Below are 25,531 nucleotides of genomic sequence, written 5' to 3'. Positions count from 1 at the left end.
TTTAAGTCTGGAGCAGACAAAGGCACGATACCAGGTCTAAAACTTGGAAAGGGTGTGAAGAGACTCTTTAATTAGGAAGATAGCAGAAAGGGCCTGGGTTGTTCTTTCTTCTAAGTTCACTGAAGAAAAATCGGACACCAAATTCTGTTCTAAGGAATTTCTAAATGAGCAGAGAATTCTTTGAACTCTGTAATCAACTAACTGGAAACTAATTTGAAATTTGGCTTCAGCACATATATTTGGGGTTGCAGAAGTGGGGGAAGCATCCTGAGTGGTTATCTGGAGCTCCCTGTACTTCTCTTTTAAAAAGTTTACACACTGCACGTGAAATGAACAGATGCTTTTTTTGTTGATGTTGGCGCTATCAGGGCAACACGAGGCCGAACACTGTATCAGGTATTTATTTCAGTCACTGTGATGGCTATTGGCAGAGTTCCACATACCAAAACTAAAGAGAAACTCATGAACAGATAAAAAATAAGACACATTGTGGAAAGAGACCCTGTGCTTCCTCTCTTGATTTCTTTCTAAACATACTGGTGATTAAAGAAGGAGCAAAGCAATCTTTGGCTGCTTTGAGGGTGGAGGCTGGGGGGTTGGGGAACTTTACCTAATCCTTTCTATAAGGTTGTGTTTGCACTTTGGGTGGGTTTTTTTCTGTAATACTGCTCTAACGCTTAGTCAGAGTGTGACTTCAGTTGAAAAGCAATTTGAATCCAATCTTCACAGTGGCTAAAGCACTCCACTTATTTATTTTATATTATAATATGGAGCATTGGTGAGAATAGGGTAGGTAGGTGTGGGAAGAGGAAAGATTGAATTGATTGACACCTGACTGGTGAGGAAACAGGAAAGGAATTTCTGCCTGGGAAGTTTGTGATTCCACATCAAGATCATTTTTTATAATAGAATAACCACCCACCCTTAGTCCAGAGCCAGAATTCCTCAGATTCTTCCAGCCAGAAGGGCCCTGGCACGCTAACAGTGTTATGATATCTGAACACTTAAGTGAATGTATTTGGCCGGAGAGATTTGCTAGTGAAATTGATCTTGCCTTCCCCAGGTTTTTCCAGTTGTACTGAATAATTAAAAGAAAATTAAAACCTGGATTCCCTGAAAGGTTAAGAATCAGATCTGTAAGTTGATCAAGCCCCTAGGAACACAGTGCGTCAGAGGGAAACTTAACATTTATTCTAAACAAACTGATAGCGGATTTTAAAATCTGTTTCCGCAAATCTCTGCCAAGTGATTGCATGAATTTCCGCTCAAACACCTCCAGAATTAGGAATTTCACCACTTTAAGGGACACCCTATTCTTTGAATAGCTGTGAGAAAGCTCTTTGTTTGAAATGTGCCCTTGGATATTCGTGTGTCAGCTGAAGGAGACACTGTATCCAGAACAAGCTTCCTTCCTCCCTTGTTCCAGTCCTTCAGATAGATACTTCTGGTTTATCATATTGCCTGGAACCTTCTCTAGGTCAAGCATCTTTTTTGGTTCTTTCTGCTGTGGGTTCCTCAGGAGACAGGGCTTCTAGTGTCTTGCAGTGGGGGACCACGAGGACTCAGGATTCTGGGGCAGCTCCTTTAAAAGTTTTAGAATTAGCCGAACCAGTTTGGCTCGGTGAATAGAGCGTCGGCCTGCGGACTGAGGGGTCCTGGGTTCGATTCCGGTCAAGGGCATGTGCCTTGGTTGCGGGCACGTCCCCAGTGGGGAGTGTGCAGGAGGCAGCTGATCGATCTCTCTCATCGATGTTTCTAGCTCTCTATCCCTCTCTCTTATTCTCTGTAAAAAAATCAATAAAATATATTTAAAAAAATAAAAGTTTTAGAATTAAAGGATATTAAAATTAGAAAGGCGGTCAAGACATAATTTAGTCTGTGCCCCTCTCTTCCAGTTTACAGATGGGGAGAGAGTTTCGGATTTGAGTGGGCTGAATGGATCAAAGTGAGAAAGTGTAAAAACAGTTTGCCATTGAAAGGTCTTTTATTTGTTTAATGCTGAGCACAGGCTTCAGCCCACACCTCATTTTTGCCAAGGACCTCTCTGGCTTCCTGCGTAGGTAAGGCTCAGCTCAGGGTTGCACTGCCAGATCTCCAAACACCAACTGTTGGCCTCACTTACTGTTTGCGTAAAGGATAGAAATAACTTCTCTGTAAGTTTGACTGTCTATTGACCAACTGAAATTTTAAAAGATTTTTTTTTGCCCTTCAGAAATGTAGCTGCCTCTGGTGGACAGTTTCCTGGGTTTCCCTTTGTATTTTCTTTGTTTAACTGTCACCAGGTGACTTAGCTTTTCTAAAAGCCAAAAAGCTGTGGACAGAATTGTGGGCCACCTTTCTATAGCATTTTCTGTCATCAACCTGGAAACACAGACCCCTGCTCTGCAGCTGGCCCGGAGGCTCGGGTTTCCTGGCATGTGCGCAGCAGCAAAGGCGCCCAGGTGTTGGGCGTGGGACACTGCTGCTGGCATCTCCACCGAGTCACTGACGCCGCTCGGCCCTGTGGGCAGAAAGGGACCAGGACCTGATGAGAGGAGGAGGAGGAGGAGAGAGAAGGCGCCTAGAGTTTCCCAGTAACTTGCTCTCCGAGTTTGACCGCATGCCTTCGGACACCGGGAAGTGCCGGGTTCGAGGCTGCGTGCTCCTGGGCCTGGCCGGGGCGCACTACGGTGACACCGGAGGGGCTCGGAGAGCCTTCGGCGGCAGAGCTGGAGCCAGTCGGAGGCGAGCGGCCCGCGGCAGCCGGCGACCCTGCTGGCAGATGGGCCCGAGCGGCCCTGCCAAAGCCGGCGGCTGGGGCGGCGGGTCCCCCTTCTGGGTTCGCCGGCTCCGGGGCTGGGCTCGGAGCCCGGGGCGGGGGCCGCGGCGGGGCGACGGGGGCCGGGCCGGGGGGGGGGGGAGGAGGGCGGGGCTTTCCTTTGTCAGGGGATTTGCGCGGCTCGCGGTGCGGCTCCCTCCTCTCGCCCTCTCGGGGCGGGGCTTTCCCCCGGCCGGGGGGGCGGGGGGCGGGGCCCGCGGAGCCGAGCGGCTGGCGCCCGGCCCCCCCGCCCCCCGCGCCGAAGCCCCTCCTTCCGCGCCTCGGCCTCCAATCCCCTCGGCCGCCCCGCGCTCTCGGCTCCGGTCGCTCTTTGCGCGGCCCCCGCCCGGGCCCCGCCTCCACCTCCTCCCCCGGGCTCTGCCTCGCGCTCGGGGCTTCCAGGGGGCTGCCGGGCGGGGCGGCGCGGAAGGGGCGGGGAGCGGCCCGCCAGCCCGGCCCTGGCAGCGAGCGCCGAGCGAGCGGCGCGAGGGAGCGGGGAGCAGGGCTCGCCCCCGCGCGGCCCGAGCGGAGCCTTTGTTCCGGCGCGAAGTTAGCATGCCGGGCCCGTGACAGCTGCGGGCGGGGGCCGGCGGGCCGGCGGCGGCGAGGAGAGGCGGCTGCTTGACATGCAGCCCGCGGCGCGGCGGCGGGGGAGGCGGCACCCACAGCACGCGGGCTCCGCGGCCGGAGGGACAAACTAACTTCCTGAGCGGGACCGGAGGCCGGCGAGGCCGGAGCCACCTGCCAGCTGCGGTGAGGCGACCCGGCCGCCGGGCGCGCGGCACGGCGCGGGGGAGTGGGCCGCGCTGAGCGAGCTCCGAGGCCGCGCCGCCGGGCCCTCTCGCCGGGCTGTGCGGCCACCGCGCTGGGCTGTGCTGGGAGCCACAACAATGCCGTGATGTTTGGGAGACAGGAAGCCCCGGACCGGTCCCGAATGAAGGACTTCCTGTGTTTAAAGTTGCAGGAATATCCGCCGACCGGCCCAGTTCAATTGCAAACACGCGAACTAGGGAGAACGAATGGCTAATTCAGACCAGCTGGACTCTCCAGGGGTGGAACTGAGGATAAAATGAGAGGAATTCTTAGGAGCTTGGGCTATACATGAAGACTAGAGGGGCTGTGCCATTGTTAAAGGACACGATCGGTATAAATCCTGCTTCCAGCTCTCCTTGGATGAGAAGTGAGTGGAACTAGATATTGAATAAGACTTGTCAATATCAGATGATTTTTTTATTGCTTAAATTAGAAAGAGCCGTGCTCTTTAAAAAGAAGCCATACAAAGAATTATTTTGTTTGTTGAGTAAATTATACCACTTATCTGCAACTATGAGACTGCTAGCCTGTGAAAAAAAAGCTGTTCCTCTTAGAGCGTCTCCCAGGATGGTTTCAAAGTGGAACTTCCAGGCCTTTCTAGAGGGTAAATCCAGTTGGTTGGTTGGGATTATGAACATGTAAAGGAATTTTAAATTTACACAGAATGCATTTTTGGGGAATTCATGAAAACCATTTAAAAGGTTGATGGTTCGTTTTGATTGAAGAAGTATGGGTAAGCCACTCAGCAGGCCAGACTGTTTAAGGCGGAACCCCACCTGCCTGGGGAAAGGAGAGGAAGAGGATGGCTATATAGAGGATTGCTATGTTCCACAGCGGTCTATATATGACACAATGAGGATAAATGAACAGATTGACCAGGGGTCAAAGCTTAATCAGACGTCAAAAAGCACCATGGAAAAGATGGAAGGAAGTACTATATCCAGCAATGGTACCTTAGGAGCAGCATCTAATGTTTTTGAGTCTAGAGCACCAGAAGGCAAAAAGCTAGATGAGCGAATAATATTTGATGCACTGAAGCTAAGCAGTGATGTGCAGAAGTTGGCACCTGTGCCACCCAGAAGGCGACCAAATGCAGAACGCAAAGACAATGTTAACAGGAGATCATGGAAGTCCTTCATGCCACCCAATTTCCCAGAATTTGCAGAAAGGATGGAAGCTTCTCTCAGTGAGGTTTCAGAAGCTGGTGCTTCAAATCCTTCCTTGCAAGAGAAGAAGGAATCCAGTTCTGCATTAACAGAAAGTTCTGGCCATTTGGACAACAGGGAACCTCAGTTAGAATCAGTAACTCTGGAACATGTGTCCAAATCCATAGGCATTCCAGAAGTGCAGGATGTGAAAAATTTAAGTGGAGACTGCCAAGACTTCAGATTTCAGCAGCACAGTGAGAGCTCTCCCCATGAATTCCAGCCTCTAGAATCAGAAGCTGCAGCACCAAGTGGTAACACAGATCTAATGCAGGAACACAGATTCTCAAGTGCAACCTGGCCCAGAGCCATGAAAAGTTTGGCTCAGGGAGTCTTTAGAGAGAAGCAGCACCCCCTTGGGGACACAGCTTGCACTGTGGAAATGCCACCTCTCTCCCCTTGCCTGAGTGAAGAGCTGTTGGATCCAGAGTTGCATGTTCTCATAACCCCCAGCCTAAGAGAGAAAACAGAGTCTGAACTAAAGTTTGAGGAAGATGAGCGATGGATTATGATGGAGGCTGAGGAGGAGTGGCAGGAGGAGAAACTGTCAGGGAGAGGAAAGGCTTTTCCAATGGCAGATGAGAAAAAGAACAGCCTGGTGGATATTTTTGAAGAGAGAGAACAAGCAAACACTGTAGCAGTGGTAGAGGATGGGTCCCATTGCTCGGCTGCTGCCTTGGAGACTTCAGGCCACCTAGCTCTTGGTCATATTTGTTGCTCTGATGACCTCCAGCCAGCTGAGAATCGCTTGGCTTCTGTTCTTGAGGATACACCTCTTGATTACAGTTATATTCTCACAGGTGAGAGTGCTATAGGTGAGCTGAAAAACAAAGCTGCCCAGGAGCTGGAGGGCCTTGTTTCCAATTTAGAATACACTGTTGGTCCTGTCAATTCGGAACAGCTCTCTGACACAGATTCAGTGCAGATGTTTCTTGAACTTGAAAAAGAATGTTTATGTGAAGAAGAAATAACTCCTCTAGTTGAGCTGGAGAGCCAAGCTTCTGAAGGGCTGGCCCCATCCCGGGATACAGAAAATTCACTTGTAATTAGTAATTTTCCAGGGGCTGCCTTAGAAGAGGAGCATGTAGACGTTGTAAATGTAAGGGTGAAAGGTGATAATTCTGGATTGGATTGTGAGTATTTTAATGCCCTGGATTCTTCTCAGGTGCCTAATGCTGTGGAACTTACTGCCCACTTTGATATCGTGAGGGACGTTCCCACTGTTAGTGCGGAGTGTGAAAAAGTGCCTTTTAGCCCCAAAACTGCAGGGGAATTTAAGTTCAGACACCCAGCTGACCTGGAGTCACCGGGAAAGCTGGACCCAGGAGGATTGCCCAGCTCTGATTGCAGAGCTTCTCATGAAGAAAACCTATCAGCCTGTGAAGCTGAGCTAGCCAAAGAGAACGGCAGTTTGTTCCAGGTAGACTGCAGTCGGATTGAGGGGAATGTTGAGAGGTCCCCCCTCAGTTCTGCTTTTAGCTGTGAACGAACAGATATTATCTCAGGATCTGAAGTAGAGGTGTTATCATATGGTTCACATTTACTAACAGATGAGATTCATTTGGAAAATGAGGAAGGAGCTATTAATCAAGAAAACAGTCTGACTTCCTTGGGAACTGTGGACCCTTGTGAGTTGTCCATGGAGAAAGTTTATGGTGAGGCACAAGAGCTGGGTTATGAAACCCAGCTTTTGGAGGACCAAGCCCTAGCACATTTTCATAGAGACTTCCCAGAGCAGGTCTTCCAGGATCTCCAGAGAAAGTCCCTAGAGTCAGAGATTCAGAGTCTGCACCTGCTGGATGGAGGACATAGACATAGCAGTGATGGAGAGGGAACTGTGAATGACCTAAAGCCCAAGCTGAGTGGAGGGGAGACAGAAATGAGAGATTCAGAATCATTGCTAAATATCTTTATGGGGGAACAAGTTACCAAAGCTAGTAATACTGAACCAATTTTGGAGGAATGGATACCCATCCCAGAGAAACCTGCCCCAACTGCTATAATGCCCACTGTAGAAGATGCCCTAGATGCTGCAGTGCCCACCCCAGAGGGAACTGCTGTAGCTGCTGTCACAGTGCCCTTTCCAGAGGAGGACATGCCAGTTGCTTCCGAGGTCACCATTGAGGCATATGTCCCAGCTGTTGCAGTGCCATCCACAGGGGAGGACATCCCAGAGGGCTCTGTCACCCCAGCTGCTCCAGAGGAGCCTGATATTGCAACTGTTAGAGTGCTCACCCCAGAGGAGCCTACAGCCCCAGCTGCTGCAGTGCCCACCCCAGAGGAGCCTACAGCCCCAGCTGCTGCAGTGCCCACCCCAGAGGAGCCTACAGCCCCAGCTGCTGCAGCGCCCACCCCAGAGGAGCCTACAGCCCCAGCTGCTGCAGCGCCCACCCCAGAGGAGCCTACAGCCCCAGCTGCTGCAGTGCCCACCCCAGAGGAGCCTATAGACCCAGCTGCTGCAGTTCCCACTCTAGAGGAGCCTGCAGACCCAGCTGCTGCAGTGCCCACTCTAGAGGAGCCTACAGCCCCAGCTGCTGCAGTGCCTACCCCGGAGGAGCCTATAGACCCAGCTGCTGCAGTGCCCACTCCAGAGGAGCCTATAGACCCAGCTGCTGCAGTGCCCACCCCAGAGGAGCCTACAGACCCAGCTGCTGCAGTGCCCACCCCAGAGGAGCCTATAGACCCAGCTGCTGCAGTGCCCACCCCAGAGGAGCCTATAGACCCAGCTGCTGCAGTACCCACCCCAGAGGAGCCTACAACCCCATCTGCTGCAGTGCCTACCCCGGAGGAGCCTACAGCCCCAGCTGCTGCAGTGCCCACTCTAGAGGAGCCTACAGCCCCAGCTGCTGCAGTGCCCACTCTAGAGGAGCCTACAGCCCCAGCTGCTGCAGTGCCCACTCTAGAGGAGCCTACAGCCCCAGCTGCTGCAGTGCCCACTCTAGAGGAGCCTACAGCCCCAGCTGCTGCAGTGCCCACTCTAGAGGAGCCTACAACCCCATCTGCTGCAGTGCCCACTCTAGAGGAGCCTGCAGACCCAGCTGCTGCAGTGCCCACCCCAGAGGAGCCTACAGACCCAGCTGCTGCAGTGCCCACCCCAGAGGAGCCTACAGACCCAGCTGCTGCAGTGCCCACCCCAGAGGAGCCTACAGACCCAGCTGCTGCAGTGCCCACTCTAGAGGAGCCTACAGCCCCAGCTGCTGCAGTGCCCACCCCAGAGGAGCCTGCAGCCCCAGCTGCTGCAGTGCCCACCTCAGAGGAACCTTTCCCCACAGTTGATAGTGTGCCCACTCCCAAGGAGCCCCCTACTCTAGCTGCTGCAGAGCCTGCTATGGAGGAAGTGTTCCCTGCTGGTGTTCCCATCCTGGGAGATATTGTTCACACTGATTCAGTGCCTATATCAGAAGAAGGAACTCCTGTTCTAGGGGAGTCTTCCTCCACTGGAATGTGGATCAAGGAGAACCTTGATTCTCCAGCATTTGGGATAAAAGAGGTGACTGGCACAGTGCTGCATGGGAAAGTGCCTCTGGCTACAACTGATGGATTAAATTCAAATGAGGTAATTGTTGCTCATTTTGTTGGGGAGAATCTAGAGAGTAAAGGGAGATTTCCAAGTTCTCTGAATTGGTGGTGATTAGAAAGGCACAGGCAGTCCTTTCTTTGCTTCTCTTTGGGGCTTCTGGTATTTTCTGGTCTTTTTATTGAGTTTATGGGGGGAAATATGTCTTTCACTTGGCAAAACTATAATTTGTTGTTTTTTTATTAAGAAATAACAAAAGCCTAAGGAAGACAGGGATGTATACAGTTGTTAGTTTACATTTTGAAAAAAGATTATTAGCAGGAATGGGTGACTCTTCTTTTGAAATTACAATAAGCATGTTCTTTGCCTAAATCAAATTGATCAGTGATTATCAGCAGTCACATAGAGGCTAGAATGTGGTTTTGGAATGAGACCTAAGATACTTCTTAACCACTTTGGGAAAATTAGTTAGATGTCCTGAGTCTCCAGTTTCGTCATTTGTTAAGGCAGAACCCTGTGAATTTTGTGAGGATGAAATGCCATAACCCATTGAAATCATCAAGTGTATTAGATTTCAATCACTGAATATCCTCCCCCTTTCCCTTTCAAAGAGATATGTTGGTTAGTTGAAAGAATTCACCAAAGCATGTTGGGTTAAAGCAATATACAGATGTGCAAATTATGGTTTTTTAATATAAAAGCTGTTTATTAAAACCAAAATAAGTCATAATGTTTATGAAAAAGAGAGGTATTTCAGTCATCTTGTCAAACTTTGTGTCCTGAAGCAAGTCACTTTCCTTTTCTGTACCTCTTGTTTCTTAATCTCTAAAATAAGGGAGTTGGGCTAAATGTTCTCCTGGGTCTCCCTTAAAGATTTTTTTTTTTAAGATTTTTAAATTCTTAATGTTAGAGAACAGACTATGTTAGGAAGCTGTTGGGAACCAGTGTTCACATCTTTGAGCACTCCTAAGTCAAAGGAATTTGAGATGGGTAAATTCTAGAGTTCACTGCCCTGGTGTGGTTTGATCAGTGGTAAGCAGTGGAGTGAAGGAGTTAAAAGTTTAGTCCTGGCCAGGTGGCTCAGTTGGTTGGAGCATTGTCCTGTACACCAAGAAGTTGCAGGTTCGATTCTGAATCAGGGCACATACCTAGGTTGTGGATTGCATCCCATACAGGAGACAACCAATAAATCCTCAGGTGAAGATTAATTAAAAAAAAAAAAAGAGCCATAACCGGTTTGGCTCAGTGGATAGAGAGTTGGCCTGCGGACTCAAGGGTCAGGTTCGATTCCGGTCAAGGGCATGTACCTGGGTTGCGGGCACTTCACCAGTGGGGGATGTGCAGGAGGCAGCTGATTGATGTTTCTCACTCATCGATGTTTCTAGCTCTCTATTCCTCTCCCTTCCTCTCTGTAGAAAATCAATAAAATATATATTTTTTAAAAATGAAAAGTTTAATATAATCTAATATAGCCGGGGGTTTCTGAGTGTGGAGGTGGTTTTGGTTTTACACTATCCTCAGGACCCAAATAGTACCTTCCTTGTAGTAGGCATTCACTGTTGATTGACTGACTGAATGAGTATTAATCTCCATGGATACTACAAGAAAGATGGGTTCTGCCCTGGTGGGTAGTTCAGTAGGTTAGAGCGTTGTTGCTATATGCCAGAGATGCGGGTTTAATCCTTGGTCAGGGCACATTCAAGAATCAACCAATGAATGCATAAATAAGTGGTACAACAAATTGATGTTTCTTTCTGTCTGTCTGTCTATCTCCATCTCTCCCCCTCCCCCCCCCTCTCTCAAATCAACAAATAAAAAAATGGGAAAAAAGAAAGAAGGGTTGTTCTCTCATCCACTCCATTGTAGAGCCTTTCAGGTCGCCTTAGCTGGCTACAGTTCATTTAAACATGCAACTACCAGCAACAAAAAATCATTTTGACAGTGATCCATAAGCTGCCAATTTTGCCACAGATCCCTCCTGGTGGTACCATCTTGGGCTTCACCAATTATTTTGTAATGTATCATTCTATCAAATTAGAATGCATCACCTTTTAGATAGATGGGTTTGATTCGGTTTTCTGAGTTTTAGTGAATTTGGGATTAACACCAAGATCCCAGGGTCCTATCCAAAGTCACTGACTGGCATTATTAGTTATACAGAATATTTCTAGTGTAAAGCCTACAGCAGTAATCAGTGAAATACAGAAACTAAATTTATAAGGAGCCAATCAAATCTGCATAAAAGAAAAAATTCAGGGAAACCCTTAATATCAGTGCCTGGGATCTCTTTTTCCCCCATCTACAAAATTAGTAGATGGAGCTACCTAATCTCTTAAGGATCCTTCTAGCTACAGTAGGTAGTCATTTCATGACATGTTCCTGTCATAAATGACAGGAGAAGGAAATAATAGCCCAGCTGCAAGGTAGTTCATCACCTTTGAAGTATGGTTACTTTATGGAATATCTGGAAGCAAGATGCCTACATCTTTGTACAAAAGGAGAAATCTGCTCCATAGCCATAGCCAGGACTATTAACCAATAAGAATGTAGAGAGGCTATTTTGAAAGTATTTATTGAAACAAAATAAATGTCACTATAGAGTATACAAATCTTGCTAAATTGATTTTTAAAAAGTTTTTCCAAGATGAAAACTGTATGGATTTCATTTCTTCCAATAGGGTTTCTAGAGGAAATTGAACCTATCATTTTTTACATAAACACTTAGAACTCGACAAGTGATTGTATTCAGAATGTGATCTACAGTGACCTGCTTTAGATCCCCTGTGTATGTATGTACAAATGTACGCGTGTATACATGGCTTAAGTAGGTGTAAGCTTTTTAATAGCAATAATGAGAATTTGGTGAAGAAGCAAAATGTCAGAATTTGTTTGCTATTTCTGTAGCGGGATCTAGGCCCACTGAGAGCAAGGTGTAGTTACTTAAATGCTCTTCTCATTTATAGACTTCCTTAGTCTTATTTCCAATCACTGGGGAAGAAATAAACCTTTTGTATAAAATAGGGGTTCTATAAAATGAAAACTTGCCCAAAAAGTCTTTAAGCAAAAATTGGAGAGCCCCAGAATCTCCGTTCAGTGTTTGAATGCTTAACCGATAAGCAGAACCTTAATGGATTTGTTTGCTTTCCCTAACACTATTTCTATACAATGATTCATTTATTCATTGAATAAGAAGTAAGAGGGATATTGAATTTCAATTGTGGTGTCAGGGAAAGGATTTTAAAACTAAACATAAAGGATAAATAGAAGTAACTTAGCAAAGAATCAGAGGGAAGAACATCCCAGACAAAGGAAATGGAAGCTGGGAAGAACTTGGCATGTTAGAATTAAAAGACCAAGGGGCCAGGCCACAGCGACCAAGGGTTCTGAAAGAGTGCCTTGAAGTGAATCTAAAGAGAGGATGCAGTGACTGAGAAAGACATCCTCAAAAGTATCATACTTTAGCCCTAGCCAGTTTGGCTCAACGGATAGAGCGTTGACCTACGGACTAAAGAGTCGCAGGTTCGAATTCGGTCAAGGGCTCATGCCTGGGTTGCCGGCTTGATCCCCAGAGAGGGGCATGAAGGAGGTAGCTGATCAATGATTCTCTCTCTCTCCCTTCCTCTCTCTAAAATCAATATAAACATTTTTTCTTTTAATCACATTGGCTACTGTGTGTAGAATGGATTTAAGAAATCAAGGACAGAGTAGAGAGGCCTGCTAGGCTACTGCAATTATCCAGGTTGCTTGGACTAGAGAGATGTAAGTAGATTTGAAGACAGTTGGATGGATTCAAGATATATTTTAGAGGTAGAATCATCAAGACCTGACAATGGCCTCTATTTTAAGAGGGAGGGAGAGGAGATATTAAGGATGGTTTCTAGGTTCTGGTTTGTGCGACTGAGTGGGTGGGGACAGTAGTATATTGTTGGTTTAGGGAAGAACAGGTTTGCAGGGCGGGGTGGGGGGGGGGGTAGGAAGTACTGTTCAGTTTTGGAATGGTTAGGTTCAAGATGCCTGTGAGTCATTTGCATGGCAATGTTAAGAAAGTAGTTGGGCCCTGACCGGTTTGGCTTAGTGGATAGAGCATCAGCCTGCGGACTGAAGGGTCACAGGTTCAATTCCAGTCAAGGGCATGTACCTTGGTTGCGGGCACATCCCCAGTAGGGGGTGTGCAGGAGGCAGCTGATCAATATTTCTCTCTCATCGATGTTTCAAACTCTCTATCTCTCTCCCTTCCTCTCTGTAAAAATCAATAAAAATATATTTTTTAAAAAAAAGAAAGTAGTTGGATATACATTTTTAAAATCATAAGCATTTATCACGATTAACATTTAAAGCCATAGGAGTGGATAGAATTGCCTAGACGAGAGTATAGAATGAGAAGAGGGCCTAGGACTGACATTCTTCCCTTATCCCCACCCAGACACTAACATTTGCAGGTGTAGAAGAGAAAGAGGAAGAGAGCAAAGGACATCAAAAAGGATCAGTTAGGATGAAAACTGAGAGAATATGGTATTACCAAAGATAAAGGTGTTTTAAGACATTCTTTGGGAAATTTTCTGTTTTATGTCTCTGTTGTATCTTAAGTACATCGTGCAATAATTTTTACTAGTGTTCTGCTGTGGGAAATGTCTGCCGGCTCTGGTTAGTTAATAATATGGCACAGTCCTATTGAAATACTAAAGAGTAGGAATTTTAATGTGTCTAAAAGCACTGAGTTTGCAAAACAGCTTTATTTGAGAGTTGAGAGAAGGGAGCAAGTGTTTTTCAAATTTACTTTCTTTAATATTCTGTTCACTTGTATTCAAAATAAATATTTAGGTAGCATTTACTTAGAAGTGCTTTCATATATTTTTAACTTTCTGAAAAAAGATGAGAAAAATACCCGTATCTGTCAACACAGCCCATAGAAAGGAGGTAGGAAACAAAGGAAGAAATCTAATGCTTCTATAGGAAATATTCATACACAAAGTAAATTCAAATTTCAATAACAGAATTACCTGTTATATAAAAGAGATTAAGATACTTACTTTTCTGTGCCATTCACCTCATTATCCAATAGAACTTCTTGCCAAGGTGGCTATCTTCTCTATCTGTGCTTAAGTATAGCAGGCACTAACCACACGTGGCTGTTGATCACATGCAATGTGGTTAGTGTGACTGAGGAACCGGATTGTTAGTTAAATAGCCACATGGAGTTGCTGGCTACCATATTAAGACCGCGCAGAAAGAATATACATGTCACTCGTAGTGTGAGTGAGATTTGATTGTTCAGTGGACTGGACATCCTTCCTCTGTATCTTTGGCTGTCTGCTTTCGTTGCTTTTCCAACCCCAACCCCACCACCACCATTTTCTTGCACCCAAGCAATTAAAATATGGAAGTTTTGTTTTGTCTTTTTCCCCTCTACTCTGACTTTTCTTCAGTGAAAACATCTTTAATACAAAATGGAATCATGGCACTTGTTTTTTCTGGGAACCATGTTGTTGTGGGGAGATAGTCATTTTTAGCTGAACTGCCTTGTAGTGTTGCCTAACAAAATGTGGTGTAATCAAATTATAGTATAAAATGAAGCCCCCTGGTAATTTTCTTTGTAACCTTCCTTTTTAGTGTCCCCTGGGGCTTTCCCTCCCTGGTGACTCACTTATCCAGCCATAGACCATTCTTTCTAGAATCAGTTTCCTAATCTTAGTGCGATCTGTGGTCTCATATAGATCAAAATTAGTCTTATCCAAGGTTATGGAATTCTTTTTTACATTTATTTTGTTCTCTTCTATTTTCTGTCATCCTTCAGTCTTTTTTTTTAAAATATATTTTATTGATTTTTTACAGAGAGGAAGGGAGAGGGATAGAGAGCTAGAAACATCGATGAGAGAGAAACATCGATCAGCTGCCTCCTGCACACCTCCCACCGGGGATGTGCCCGCAACCAAGGTACATGCCCTTGACCGGAATGGAACCTGAGACCCTTCAGTCCGCAGGCCGACGCTCTATCCATTGAGCCAAACCGGTTTCGGCCATCCTTCAGTCTTAATTGACTCACCTGTCTTACTGAAGCTGAAGGAACTTTTTGTGGAAGAAAAAAGGGTGGGAAAATATCCAGATTGGTGAAATATGGCTGATTTTTATCCTCTGATGATTGAAAGAAATCTGATCTTAGGGACAAATGTTTATTTCATTATTTTCCTTAAAGTGGCAAAAGTATTATTCTTTCCTCCTTGGTTCCTTTAGAAACCTCTAAGTCGTAATGGAGTGTAACTGCAGTAGAAACATGCACATTGCCTGTTACACTTGTTCACATTGTTTCCAAATGCTGTTGTTTTGTGGTAACATGGATATATAGTGTCATTTTAAAAATATTTTATTTATATCTGCATCTTACTCAGAGTTATGTGTCTGAAGTTGTTAAGGACATTTCCCAGGATTGGCCCGTTTCCCTTTGTAATTAGAGAAATACTGTTTCAAGATTATTGTCTGTGTGTGGTCTGTGGCCCTGGAACAAAATGGAGTTAAATGGCCACAGGGGGATTAAGCTAAGAGGTTGGCATTTTTCATACTGTTAATATGTTTTGGCTAATTGAGTTATTAGTCCTAGTCAGAGAAGAGCATTGCATATATCAGTGGTCGCTTAAAGCTTTTCCCCAAGGTACTTTTAATCTAAATAGTAGTCATTTGGTATCATTCTTCCTTTTCGGATTGATATATATACATCACATTTACTTATTTCTTCAGGCTGATGCTTCTCTCTTCTCTATTGATTTTTACTTTAAAAATTAAGCAAACAGATTAAAGAGGGGGGGGGGGAACCATGAGTCTCCATTGGGTTAAAGACCTAAGTAGTGCGATAGCTCTGTAATTACTTGTCCATAGGTGGTCATACTGAAATATGAAACTACACCCGGCAGGTGTGGCTCAGTGGTTGAGCATCGACCCAGGAGGTCCAAGTTCAATTCCTAGACAGGGCACATGGCCGGGGTTTCGGACTCAATCCCTGGTAGAGGACATGCAGGGGGCAGCCTATCAGTGATTTTTGTCATAATTATGACATTTCATGTCATCTCCTTCTGAAAGAGAGAAAAGAAATATGAAGCCACGTGTTTCTTTAATAGTTTCTTATACAAATGGCTTGTTTTCACTTTTTATTCTTGCCCTCCTTTGTTAAATCATATCTTTCCCCCCAAAATAACCTGTCGCTGTGGTATAGATGGTCTGTTTGCCTTGAGATTAAATCTTCTTTGGCTTATAATTATCTAGATGTTTCAGAAAGAACAGGTGGATCCTCTTCAGATGAAATTACAGCAGGTGAATGGACTTGGCCAGGGATTGATTCAGAGTGCTGGAAAAAACTGTGATGTGCAGGGTTTAGAACATGACATGGAAGAGATCAATGCTCGATGGAACACACTGAATAAAAAGGTAAGTGGTAGGGGGAGGGCAAGAAGTAACAAGTACACTGGGAATGGAGGACAAAGTAAAGGGACATCTAAATATAAGGTTTTCCTGAACATAAATAAAAATGTAGCAGTTGCAATCTGTAGTTACGTAAAGGGGTCAGTAGTAATTTTAAAAGTTCCCTTCTTATAATGAGCCTCCATGTCTGTGATACAGGTTGCACAAAGAATTGCACAACTACAGGAGGCTTTGTTGCATTGTGGGAAATTTCAAGATGCCTTGGAGCCATTGCTCAGCTGGTTGGCAGACACTGAGGAGCTCATAGCCAATCAGAAACCTCCATCTGCTGAGTATAAAGTGGTGAAAGCACAGATCCAAGAACAGAAGGTAAGTGAGAATGTTGAGACAGTGAATTGTAACAGCCGTAGAGAATGGCAGACAACAACACATTTGCTAATAGTTTAAGGAGCATGGTTGGGAGTTTTAGTAAAATCCTCACATACTTTGTGTGATCCTGAAAAGAAAGTAGGAATTTATTTTTATCATCTTATCTTAATGTACTAGCTTACTGTGGCATGTATTAGACTGAATAATCCTATCTAATAAAGACTGTCACACTGTCACAAAAATGGCGGCGCCCAGTACCCCAGTCCTTTCAGCACCGCCTGGGGTGGCAGGCGCGTGGTGCGGCCAGACCTGCCCTCAGCCCCCCAGCTGCCCAGGGCGGGTCCGAGGCGCAGGCAACCAGGGCTGGCAGAGGCTTGCGCTGCTGGCAGTGGCAGCAGCAGAGGGGTGATGGGGGCATTGCCTTCCCCTGATCGCTGGGTCACCTCCCACCCCTGAGGGCTCCCGGAGTGTGAGAGGGGGCAGTCCAGGCTGAGGGACCCCCCTCTCCAGTGCATGAATTTTCATACACCAGGCCTCTAGTTTTACATATCCATGTATCCTATTTCAACATTTCAGTCATACCTTCATCTTAAAAATGTTTTTGGTGTTTTCAGAGTCAGCGATATTCTAAATAATGGATATATCATGTATAATGTTTAATCTAGATATGGGGGGTTTTTTTTGGCTTAATTTTAATTTCAGTGTATTTTTCTCCTAGTTCAGAGTAAGTTTCCTCTTAGTCACGTAATGGCAGTTCATTGCTCTATTTAAAAACTTAAGTGTATGAAAAGTTCATATGGATAGTAGGAACTGTTCTGTATATCTTATGTTTTTGGCTCAAGGTGGAAAAAAAACCTGTTATTCAAGTAAGCTTAGGATTTAGTGGGGTTGGGATTTGGGATTTTTTGTTTGTTTGTTTTTTCTTAAAGTGACCCCATGTTATCACTTTTCATTCTCTTTAAACGTGTGTAAAATAGTTGCTCCAGCGACTCCTAGATGATCGAAAGGCCACAGTAGACATGCTTCAAGCAGAAGGAGGCAGAATCGCCCAGTCAGCTGAGCTGGCTGACAGAGAGAAAATCACTGGACAGTTGGAGAATCTGGAACGTAGATGGACTGGACTACTCAGCAAGGCAGCAGCCAGGTAATGCCAGGGTGATTTTAAGAATGGGTCAGAGAAGGTTTGTTGTGTCCTGTTATTTACTTGCTATCACTGAGGTGCTCTAAAAGCTCCTGGATGCTCCATACAGTGCTTCGGAAGGTGTGGAATGGCTTCTGTCTTGAAAAGGGATACATTCTTAGAGGTGATGCTCATAATAAAAAAACTCTCAAAAATGAGCCTTAACTCCTGCATACATTTCTCAGAACTGGAAGGTTCATTGCTCTGTCTTATTCTGCTGCAGATAGTCGTGGTTCCAAACGACAAGACGCAGACTCCTACAACCCAGCCACTTATTTTCTGAGTGTTTGAAACAGATCTTTTCCCTTTATATTTATAAATAATGTTTTTGATACTTGGAATTAAAATTTATAGTATTTCTTTTCTGTCAGCTTATTCTAATATTAGATGTATTTGCATCGGGGAGCAAGTCTGTGGCTCTGTTAAATGTGTGCATTCAAGAAATGCATGAACTTTACTTCAGTGAATGGCCAAAAGACAGGCCTTCAGAGTAGTGCTTTCTCTTTCCACAGCTCTTAGTTCCCCAGTGTCACTTGAGCTTAAGTCATATGGATGTCTTTACTTTTAGCATATACAGTTCCCAGTTATAAAAACAAATGCTAGCTAATCAGAAATCATTATGAGAGTAATAGAGTTGATCATTTATTATTGTAACCTTTCAGTTGTCTAGATGGCCAGTGGCAATCTTCAAGTAACTTCCTCTTCAGTCTCTTCTACCTGCTTTTGGCTTACTTCTTTCTTTCTTTCTCTTAAATTTTTATTTATTGATTTGAGAGAGAGGAAGGAGGAGAGCGAGAAAAAGAGAGAAATACCAGCCTATTGTTCCACTTATTTATGCATTCATTGGTTGTCTCTTGTATGTGCCCTGACCGGGAATTGAACCCACAACCTTGGTGCATGGGGACAATGCTCCAATCAACTGAGTTACCCAGCAAGGGCTGGCTGACTTATTTCTTATCTGAGTTTTGCAACTCAGATACTTATTTTTACTTTCAGACTGCACTGCTTTTCTTCTCTCTCTGTACATTTTCACCAATATTGCCATTAATCTTCCAGTTACCTAGGCTTAAAATCCCACCCAATTGTTACCCTTCTCACCTGCCCCAACTTTGTGTCTCACACCTACCAGGATGCTAAATTCTGTTCATTTTACTTCTACAGTGTCTTCCCAGTCACATACCTCAGTTCATGACTTAATGCGTTTTCACTTGTGCTAGTTCACATGAGTAGCTCATCTGAGGTAGCTTCCAAACTAATCACTCATCACTCTACTGTCACTTATCCTCAGGCCTTTGCCTCTTTGCATGCTCAAAGACATTTAATGACTCCCTGTTGCCTATAAATAAAATCTAAACTAACCCAAAGTTCAAAGCTTTCTACTATTTGGCCTTAACCTACCTTTCTTAGTTTTCACTATTCTTCTCAGTCCTTATATTCTAGGTAAAGAAAATTCTATTTTGTTCTCCAGTATCTTCTGTCAGTTTCCTCATTCTGTCTTGGCTGGTGGTTCTGCATCTTCCATGAATTACTTTTGGCCATCTTCCCTTCTGTAAAGCTTTTCCTTATTCCTCAAGCATGAATAACCTCACCTTCCTCCTAACTGCCATAACTCTTTATCAGTGCCTGTACTGTTATGGTCATTATTTTATGTAGTGCTTATCTCCCAAATCCATAAGTTTTCAGATTCAAAATTATAGATGATTCAGAAAGACATAGAGATAATTTGCAATTCTAGTTTGATATTAATCTTTAAAATAATGTTTAATTATATTAATTAAAGATATATTTTGAAGGCTGGCATAAATAAGAAAGGAAATCTATACTTTATATTGACACTTAAAAATGGCATCTAAAAATACATTTTCCTTTATATTCAAACATAATTGAATATCCAGATAATTAAAATGGCAACTATTTATATTTAAACCATTTCTTATTAAAATAAGTTTGTCTCCAGGCTCTTGCCGGGTAGCTCAGTTGGTGAGAGCATCATCCCGATACACCAAGTTTGCGGGTTTGATCTCCGGTCAGGACACATACAAGAATCAACCAATGAATGCATCAATAGTGGAACAACAAATCACTGTTTACCTTTCTCTCTCTCAAAATCAATTTAAACACACACACACACAGACAGACACACACACGCACAGACACACACAGACAGACACACACAGTTTGTCCATAGGACCTGGCACAAAGTAGCTGCTCAATAAAGGTTTGCCGAACTAAAGTGCTTCCTATGCTCCTTGGCCTTTTCAAATATGACGTGGCATCTATCTGTTCTAATGGTTCAGTCATCACCATGCCTTTATTATTAATCTGTGTGCTAACAGAGTTCTGTGGTGGTTCTCCTTATTAGGCTGCCTCCAATATTCAGGCTTCCTCTCCCCTTTGTAATCTGTTTTTAATCTACAGGAAACTTGAAATCCAAGCTAAGTATGGATGTTATATAAAATAAAATTTAAGATTCCAAGTGAGCTATATAAAGTCCATAGTTCTGCCATTTGTGTTGGTACATTTAGCTAGTCTGGGTTTTTTGGTTTTTTTCTTAAATCTGGATTCAAAGTTATGTTCTGGGGCTTGAAGTTACTAGAAGCCTCACTGGATTAGGGAGGCAGGAAGGGAGTTCTGGTTCATAGTCTGCCTTCGTATTTCAGATGCTCTCTTCTCTTCGCTCACAAGTGAAGGTAGTAGTGACAGAGGGAAAAATGAGGACTGGTGATTTTTCGACTTGTTTAAACTTTATTTTAGTCTCATGTTCAGATGATGCATGAGCTACATTGCATAGGAGAAAGAGCTTTAGAAGGTCTGATTCTCATTGTCATGGTACTATTTCTACCCACTGGGTCCCTTGGAGGAATCTCTGTAGGCTTTCAGGTTCGGTTCTCTCTTTTGGAATGGTGGGATAATTATTCTGCCTGCACTGCTAGGTTATGGCAGAATCAAAATAAAGGTAATGCTTATGAAAACCTGTAAAATAGCAAAGTGCTATGTATGTGTGTTCTGTTTACTGTTGATACTTAAATGTACCTAGTAAAGATTGGTCTTTTATTGACTATAGTACTGTTATCCATTTTAATGTGACTTTTGCCTTAGCAGCTTGTTCTGTATCTTTGTGTAGGCATAAACAGCTGGAAGATATCCTGGTTTTGGCCAAACAGTTTCATGAGACAGCTGAGCCTATTTCTGACTTCTTATCTGTCACAGAGAAAAAGCTTGCTAACTCAGAACCTGTTGGCACGCAGACTGCCAAAATACAGCAGCAGATCATTCGGCACAAGGTAGGAAGTAGTTATGGTAAATGAAAACAAAAAACTGGAATCAGAAATCCTGGAAATTAGAAAACTGCCTGCAACATGCTACCAAGATGGTTTTTTTGGGGGGTGGGGGGGGGTGGTTAAAGTTTAAAACATGGTCAGATTATTAATTGGAGTAGTCACATCCTTGATAGATACTAATACGCTACCATCATTAAAAAAAAACAACTATTGTGTTATTTTTGCCCTTCAATAGGTAAACTTTTTGTATTGTTAATTTATTGCATCACTTGTTCATTGTTTCATGTTTACTTTTCATTTATTTTGTTTCTGTTATTCATTTTTTCCATTTGGATTTCCAGGCTCTGGAGGAGGAAATAGAAAGCCATGCAACAGATGTGCACCAGGCAGTCAAAATCGGGCAGTCCCTCTCCTCCCTGACATGTTCTGCAGAACAGGGTGTGCTCTCAGAAAAGCTAGACTCATTGCAGGCCCGGTACAGTGAGATTCAAGACCGGTGCTGTCGGAAAGCAGCCCTGCTTGAACAAGCACTGTTTAACGCTAGACTGTTCGGGGAGGATGAGGTAGAAGTGCTCAACTGGCTGGCTGAGGTTGAGGACAAGCTCAGTTCAGTGTTCGTAAAGGATTACAGACAGGATGTCCTGCAGAAACAGCATGCTGACCATCTGGTATTCATGTTTTCCATTCTTATTGTTTATGTTACCAGTTATTTTATAATTTTGATTCATGTTTCTCTTCATTTCTTTGCTTTTTTATTCCTACCATTTCAACTTTATGTACAAGTACATACTTGTTGCTTAGAACTAAATCTATTTTCTGACAAGTCCCTGGGAATACTTGGACTTAAACTGAATCAGTAATTCTATACGAGATCCAGAGTGTAGTCAGGGGCCATCTCAATTCCAATTCAGGTTTTACATCCTTTGGTAATGTATGTCACCCAGTTTCCATTCGAACAGAAGCTTTCATAAAACCAGATTGCCTAAATAGTTCCCAAGGTTTGATTATATAGCTATAACTTTAAAAATATTTCTAGAATTTATATGATCAAATTCCTGGGATTCTGCGTCATCTTAGAAAGAATAATTTGCTCTTTTCATTTCATCAAATGAAATTCATTTCATGAGATTTCTTTGGGGATGGTAAAAATAGACAAAGCAAAGGGGGGGGGTTGTTGTTGTTATTGATAATCTGAAATTCTTCTACTTCATTGATTTCAAATATTGAAAGTTTTTAACCAGGATTTAAATCTGCCTACTTCTTGCTGACTTTCTTCTTTTGAAATTTCTGTCTTATTCTTTGTTTTGGACATAGTAGACATTTCTCTGAATTCTGCTCTACCTTTCTTAGGTTCAGGTTTGGTAACAATAGATTGTAAAGTTGATTTAATCCTAAAACTCTTTTCATCCAGTACAAAAGAAAGCTTGCCTATAAGTATCTGATTTAATTATTTTGAATAATTAATGGTGTAACCAAAGATATAATGAAAGAGTCAAATATCTGATGTTCAAACTAAACTGGTATTCATCTCCTTACTTTAAATTTCATCTCTTAAAGGTCTCATTTCTTTCCCTTTGTTGTGCCATAGTTTTAGGATTAATGGTATTCTTTCCTTTCAGGCTTTAAATGAAGAAATTGTTAACAGAAAGAAGAATGTAGATCAAGCTATTAAAAATGGTCAGGCTCTTCTAAAACAAACCACAGGTACTTTGAAAGGTGCATCTTTTAGCACCTCTATATGTTTACAGACAATCACATATCCAGGGGAATAGCACCCTGCATTAGCCACTTCTCTTTGGATATAGAAGTTTAGTATTCACTGATTATATTGCCATGTCCTTATCATTGTGCTTCCCTGACGCGCCCCCCCCCCCCCCCCCCCCCCCCCGCCGTCAGCCAACAGCCTGGGTTTCTATTTCCTGCAAACCCTTTTGAAAACTAAAAAACTTTGTGTCTCACATCTGCTTGTAGATGATGACTCCCCGTGTCCTCTAATATGTTGAATGCCAGCATTCACTGAAAGGTTTGGGGAAAGTCTAGAAACACCTGCAGATGAACTCAGATCCTAATAATCTCAGAAGTGGCTTCTTTATTTTTTAAAAATAATTCTTTATTGTTGAAAGTATTAAATATGTCCCCCTTTCTTCCCCATTGTTCCCCCCAGCCCACCCCTGCCCCCAGCCCCCTGCCCCAGGCCTTCACCTATTGTCTGTGTCCATGGGTTATGCATATACGCATACAAAGTTGATTACCTCCCGCCCACCCACCTTCCCTCCGAGACTCCGCATTCTGTTTCATGCTTCTATGTCTGGATAGAAGTGGTTTCTTTATTGATTAAAACGTTTATTTCCCTCCTGTCTTAGTGTGGGATGCTAGGTGAAATATCTATCGTAGGAAGAGAGCATCTATAAAATGTAAGCTCTGATTTGAAGAAAGGAGGATTAAGGAACTCGCTCATCTCTAGAAGGCGACTCCCTCATGTTCTCTTAAATATGAATAATTGTGTGTGCCTTCCCACAGGTGAAGAGGTTTTGCTTATCCAAGAGAAACTAGATGGAATAAAGACTCGCTATGCAGACATCACAGTCACTAGCTCCAAGGCCCTCAGAACTTTAGAGCAAGCCCGGCAGCTGGCCACCAAGTTCCAGTCTACTTATGAGGAACTGACTGGGTGGCTGAGGGAGGTGGAGGAGGAGCTGGCAGCCAGTGGAGGACAGTCTCCCACAGGGGAGCAAATACCCCAGTTTCAGCAAAGACAGAAGGTAAGCTATCATTTCACACTAAAAGGAAAAGAATTCCTCTTAGAATCCTTGCATTTAAATTCTTAAGTTTTATCACTAAGTCTGCTTTAAATTTAAACCAAAAATTTTTGTTTGCCTCCTTTCTTATTTACTCATGGACAGTAAGACTGTACATAAAGGCAGGCCACGTGTTATATCTGAAAAAGAAAAAAAAATTGAATCTCGCCGTAGCTGGTTTGGCTCAGTGGATAGAGCATCAGCCTGCAGACTGAATGGTCCCAGGTTCGATTCTGGCTAGGGGCACATGCCTGGGTTGCGGGCTCGATCCCCAGTGGGGGGCATACAGAAGTCAGCCAATCAATGATTCTCTCTCATCATTGATGTTTCTGTCTCTCTCCCCCTCTCCCTTCCTCTCTGAAATCAATTAAAAATATATATATTTTTTTTAAAAGATTGAATCTCAAATCCCTAGGAAGTTTGCTTTGTATAAAACACTTTAGAATTTGCTTTCATGATTCATTTGCTAAAGCGTGCTGCATGGTTATGTTTAATTCTCTTGCAGGATCTAGTGCAGTTCTGGATGCACAGCAATAGGTACTTAAAATGCCTGAGTAAAGCACTGAAGTAAGGAGGAAAAAGAAAGAAGCACTGATAGTTTTATGCAGAGAGAGCTTGGCTCAAGAAGTCGTACAGACAGTTCTAAGCAGCAGCTAAGCCTAAAATCAGGCTTGGAACAATTGAAAAATCTGAGACAATAAAAAATAAGTAAAGGAAGGAGGTCAAAGCCCTGCTGGGATATGTGGCAGAGACACCACTTTCCACCCAGCACAGCTGCTAATGTGCTTAATTTAGCAAGGTCTGGCCTGAAAACTTTTTCCCCTCCTTAGGAATTAAAGAAAGAGGTTATGGAGCACAGGCTGGTGTTGGACACGGTGAATGAGGTGAGCCGTGCACTCTTGGAGCTGGTGCCCTGGAGAGCCAGAGAAGGGCTGGATAAACTGGTGTCGGATGCTAATGAGCAGTACAAGCTGGTCAGTGACACTGTTGGACAAAGGGTAGAGGAAATTGATGCTGCTATTCAGAGATCACAACAGGTAATGTTTATAAACACCTCTGCATTACTATATTAGGCAATGGAGATACGTGTGTGGAAGGTCAATTGGGGAAAATAAAAGGAGACATATGTACTACTATTTTGTAATACTTTAAACAATAAAAAAAAAGAAAAAGTACAAAAAAAAAAAGAAACACAAAACTATGACCCACATAAATATAGGCTCAGGAGTAGGAAAAATGAGATAAAGGTAAATCCAATGCAGTCATTTCAGTGATGGGAAGTAATTGGGTAAAGGTATGTAAGGATGGATTTGGTTTGACCCAAATTATTTGACCCATTTGAGCAGAAAACTTTGGGAAGAGTCTAAGTGCCTTCTCTTTAGCTAATGCCCTGGTACGAGGCAGGTGGTGATGGGAGTAGATTATACCTAGACCACAAGATCCAAATGCATCACAATCTTAGTTTGACATACTCAACTGTTTAGCATTAGATGGAAGAGGGGAGGGAACCAAGAACTATAATTACTACCAAATATGCCTACCAAAATAGCAGAGCCATCCAAAATAGTAGCCTCCCCAGTAAACACAGGTGTCATATTGCACTCCATCTTTTTTCCTTCCCACTTGAAAAAGTTACTGGCTTTTCGTTGTAGCAGGAATGCACCTAATTAATATGCCATGGTATAAAAATAATATTACATGATTCCTTGGGTTCATAGTGATCAATAATTGCTTTGTGAACTACACAGAAGTTTACTCTGACTGCAAGTGCATTCCAGTATGTCTTGATTAATACCTCTAATCTTGGCCAGATAATTGAGCATAAAATTATCGTGCTCGAGAGCTTTCTTTTCTTTTTAAATATTAGTGTAGATTGGCAGAGTTGAAGAGGAAGAGATAAAAGATTCAAGGACCCAGATCAAACAGCAGTCAAGTAGAACATGCTCTTAGTTTTTCTTTGTCACTTCTTAACTTTTTAAAGGTTTGCTTTTCCAGCTGAGTGAGGACTTCCAAGTTAACTTGACTCAGCTGTCTGCTGCCATGCTAGTTTATATTTAAACATGACCAAAACTATTCATTGTATGGCTAGGAAGAAGGATTGACAGAAAGAGCACGGCCTCATAAAAGCAGATTAGAAGTACATTTCTTTTTAAGAGTGTCA

At 43.6% G+C, this 25,531-nt stretch overlaps 1 protein-coding gene across 16 annotated transcripts in view; it reads left to right on the top strand.

The window, feature by feature from the left end:
• Nucleotides 1-25,531, top strand: part of MACF1 (microtubule actin crosslinking factor 1) — a 342,588-nt gene that overhangs the window by 272,658 nt on the left and 44,399 nt on the right. For 15 of the 16 annotated variants that reach the window (XM_059690073.1, XM_059690080.1, XM_059690075.1 and 12 more), the window contains 8 exons: nt 15,587-15,748; nt 15,941-16,111; nt 17,089-17,255; nt 20,416-20,575; nt 20,914-21,240; nt 22,192-22,276; nt 23,093-23,334; nt 24,201-24,407. In XM_059690073.1, the coding sequence (XP_059546056.1) occupies nt 15,587-15,748; nt 15,941-16,111; nt 17,089-17,255; nt 20,416-20,575; nt 20,914-21,240; nt 22,192-22,276; nt 23,093-23,334; nt 24,201-24,407 (1,521 nt within the window). Of the gene's footprint in view, nt 1-3,983; nt 8,372-15,586; nt 15,749-15,940; nt 16,112-17,088; nt 17,256-20,415; nt 20,576-20,913; nt 21,241-22,191; nt 22,277-23,092; nt 23,335-24,200; nt 24,408-25,531 lie in introns of those variants that run through there. The other variant, XM_059690085.1, reaches the window with a different exon arrangement.

The sequence above is a fragment of the Myotis daubentonii genome, chromosome 3 (assembly GCF_963259705.1).
Source record: "Myotis daubentonii chromosome 3, mMyoDau2.1, whole genome shotgun sequence".
NCBI classification, from domain to species: Eukaryota; Metazoa; Chordata; class Mammalia; order Chiroptera; family Vespertilionidae; genus Myotis; species Myotis daubentonii.
This window is presented reverse-complemented; position numbering and strand designations above follow the sequence as displayed.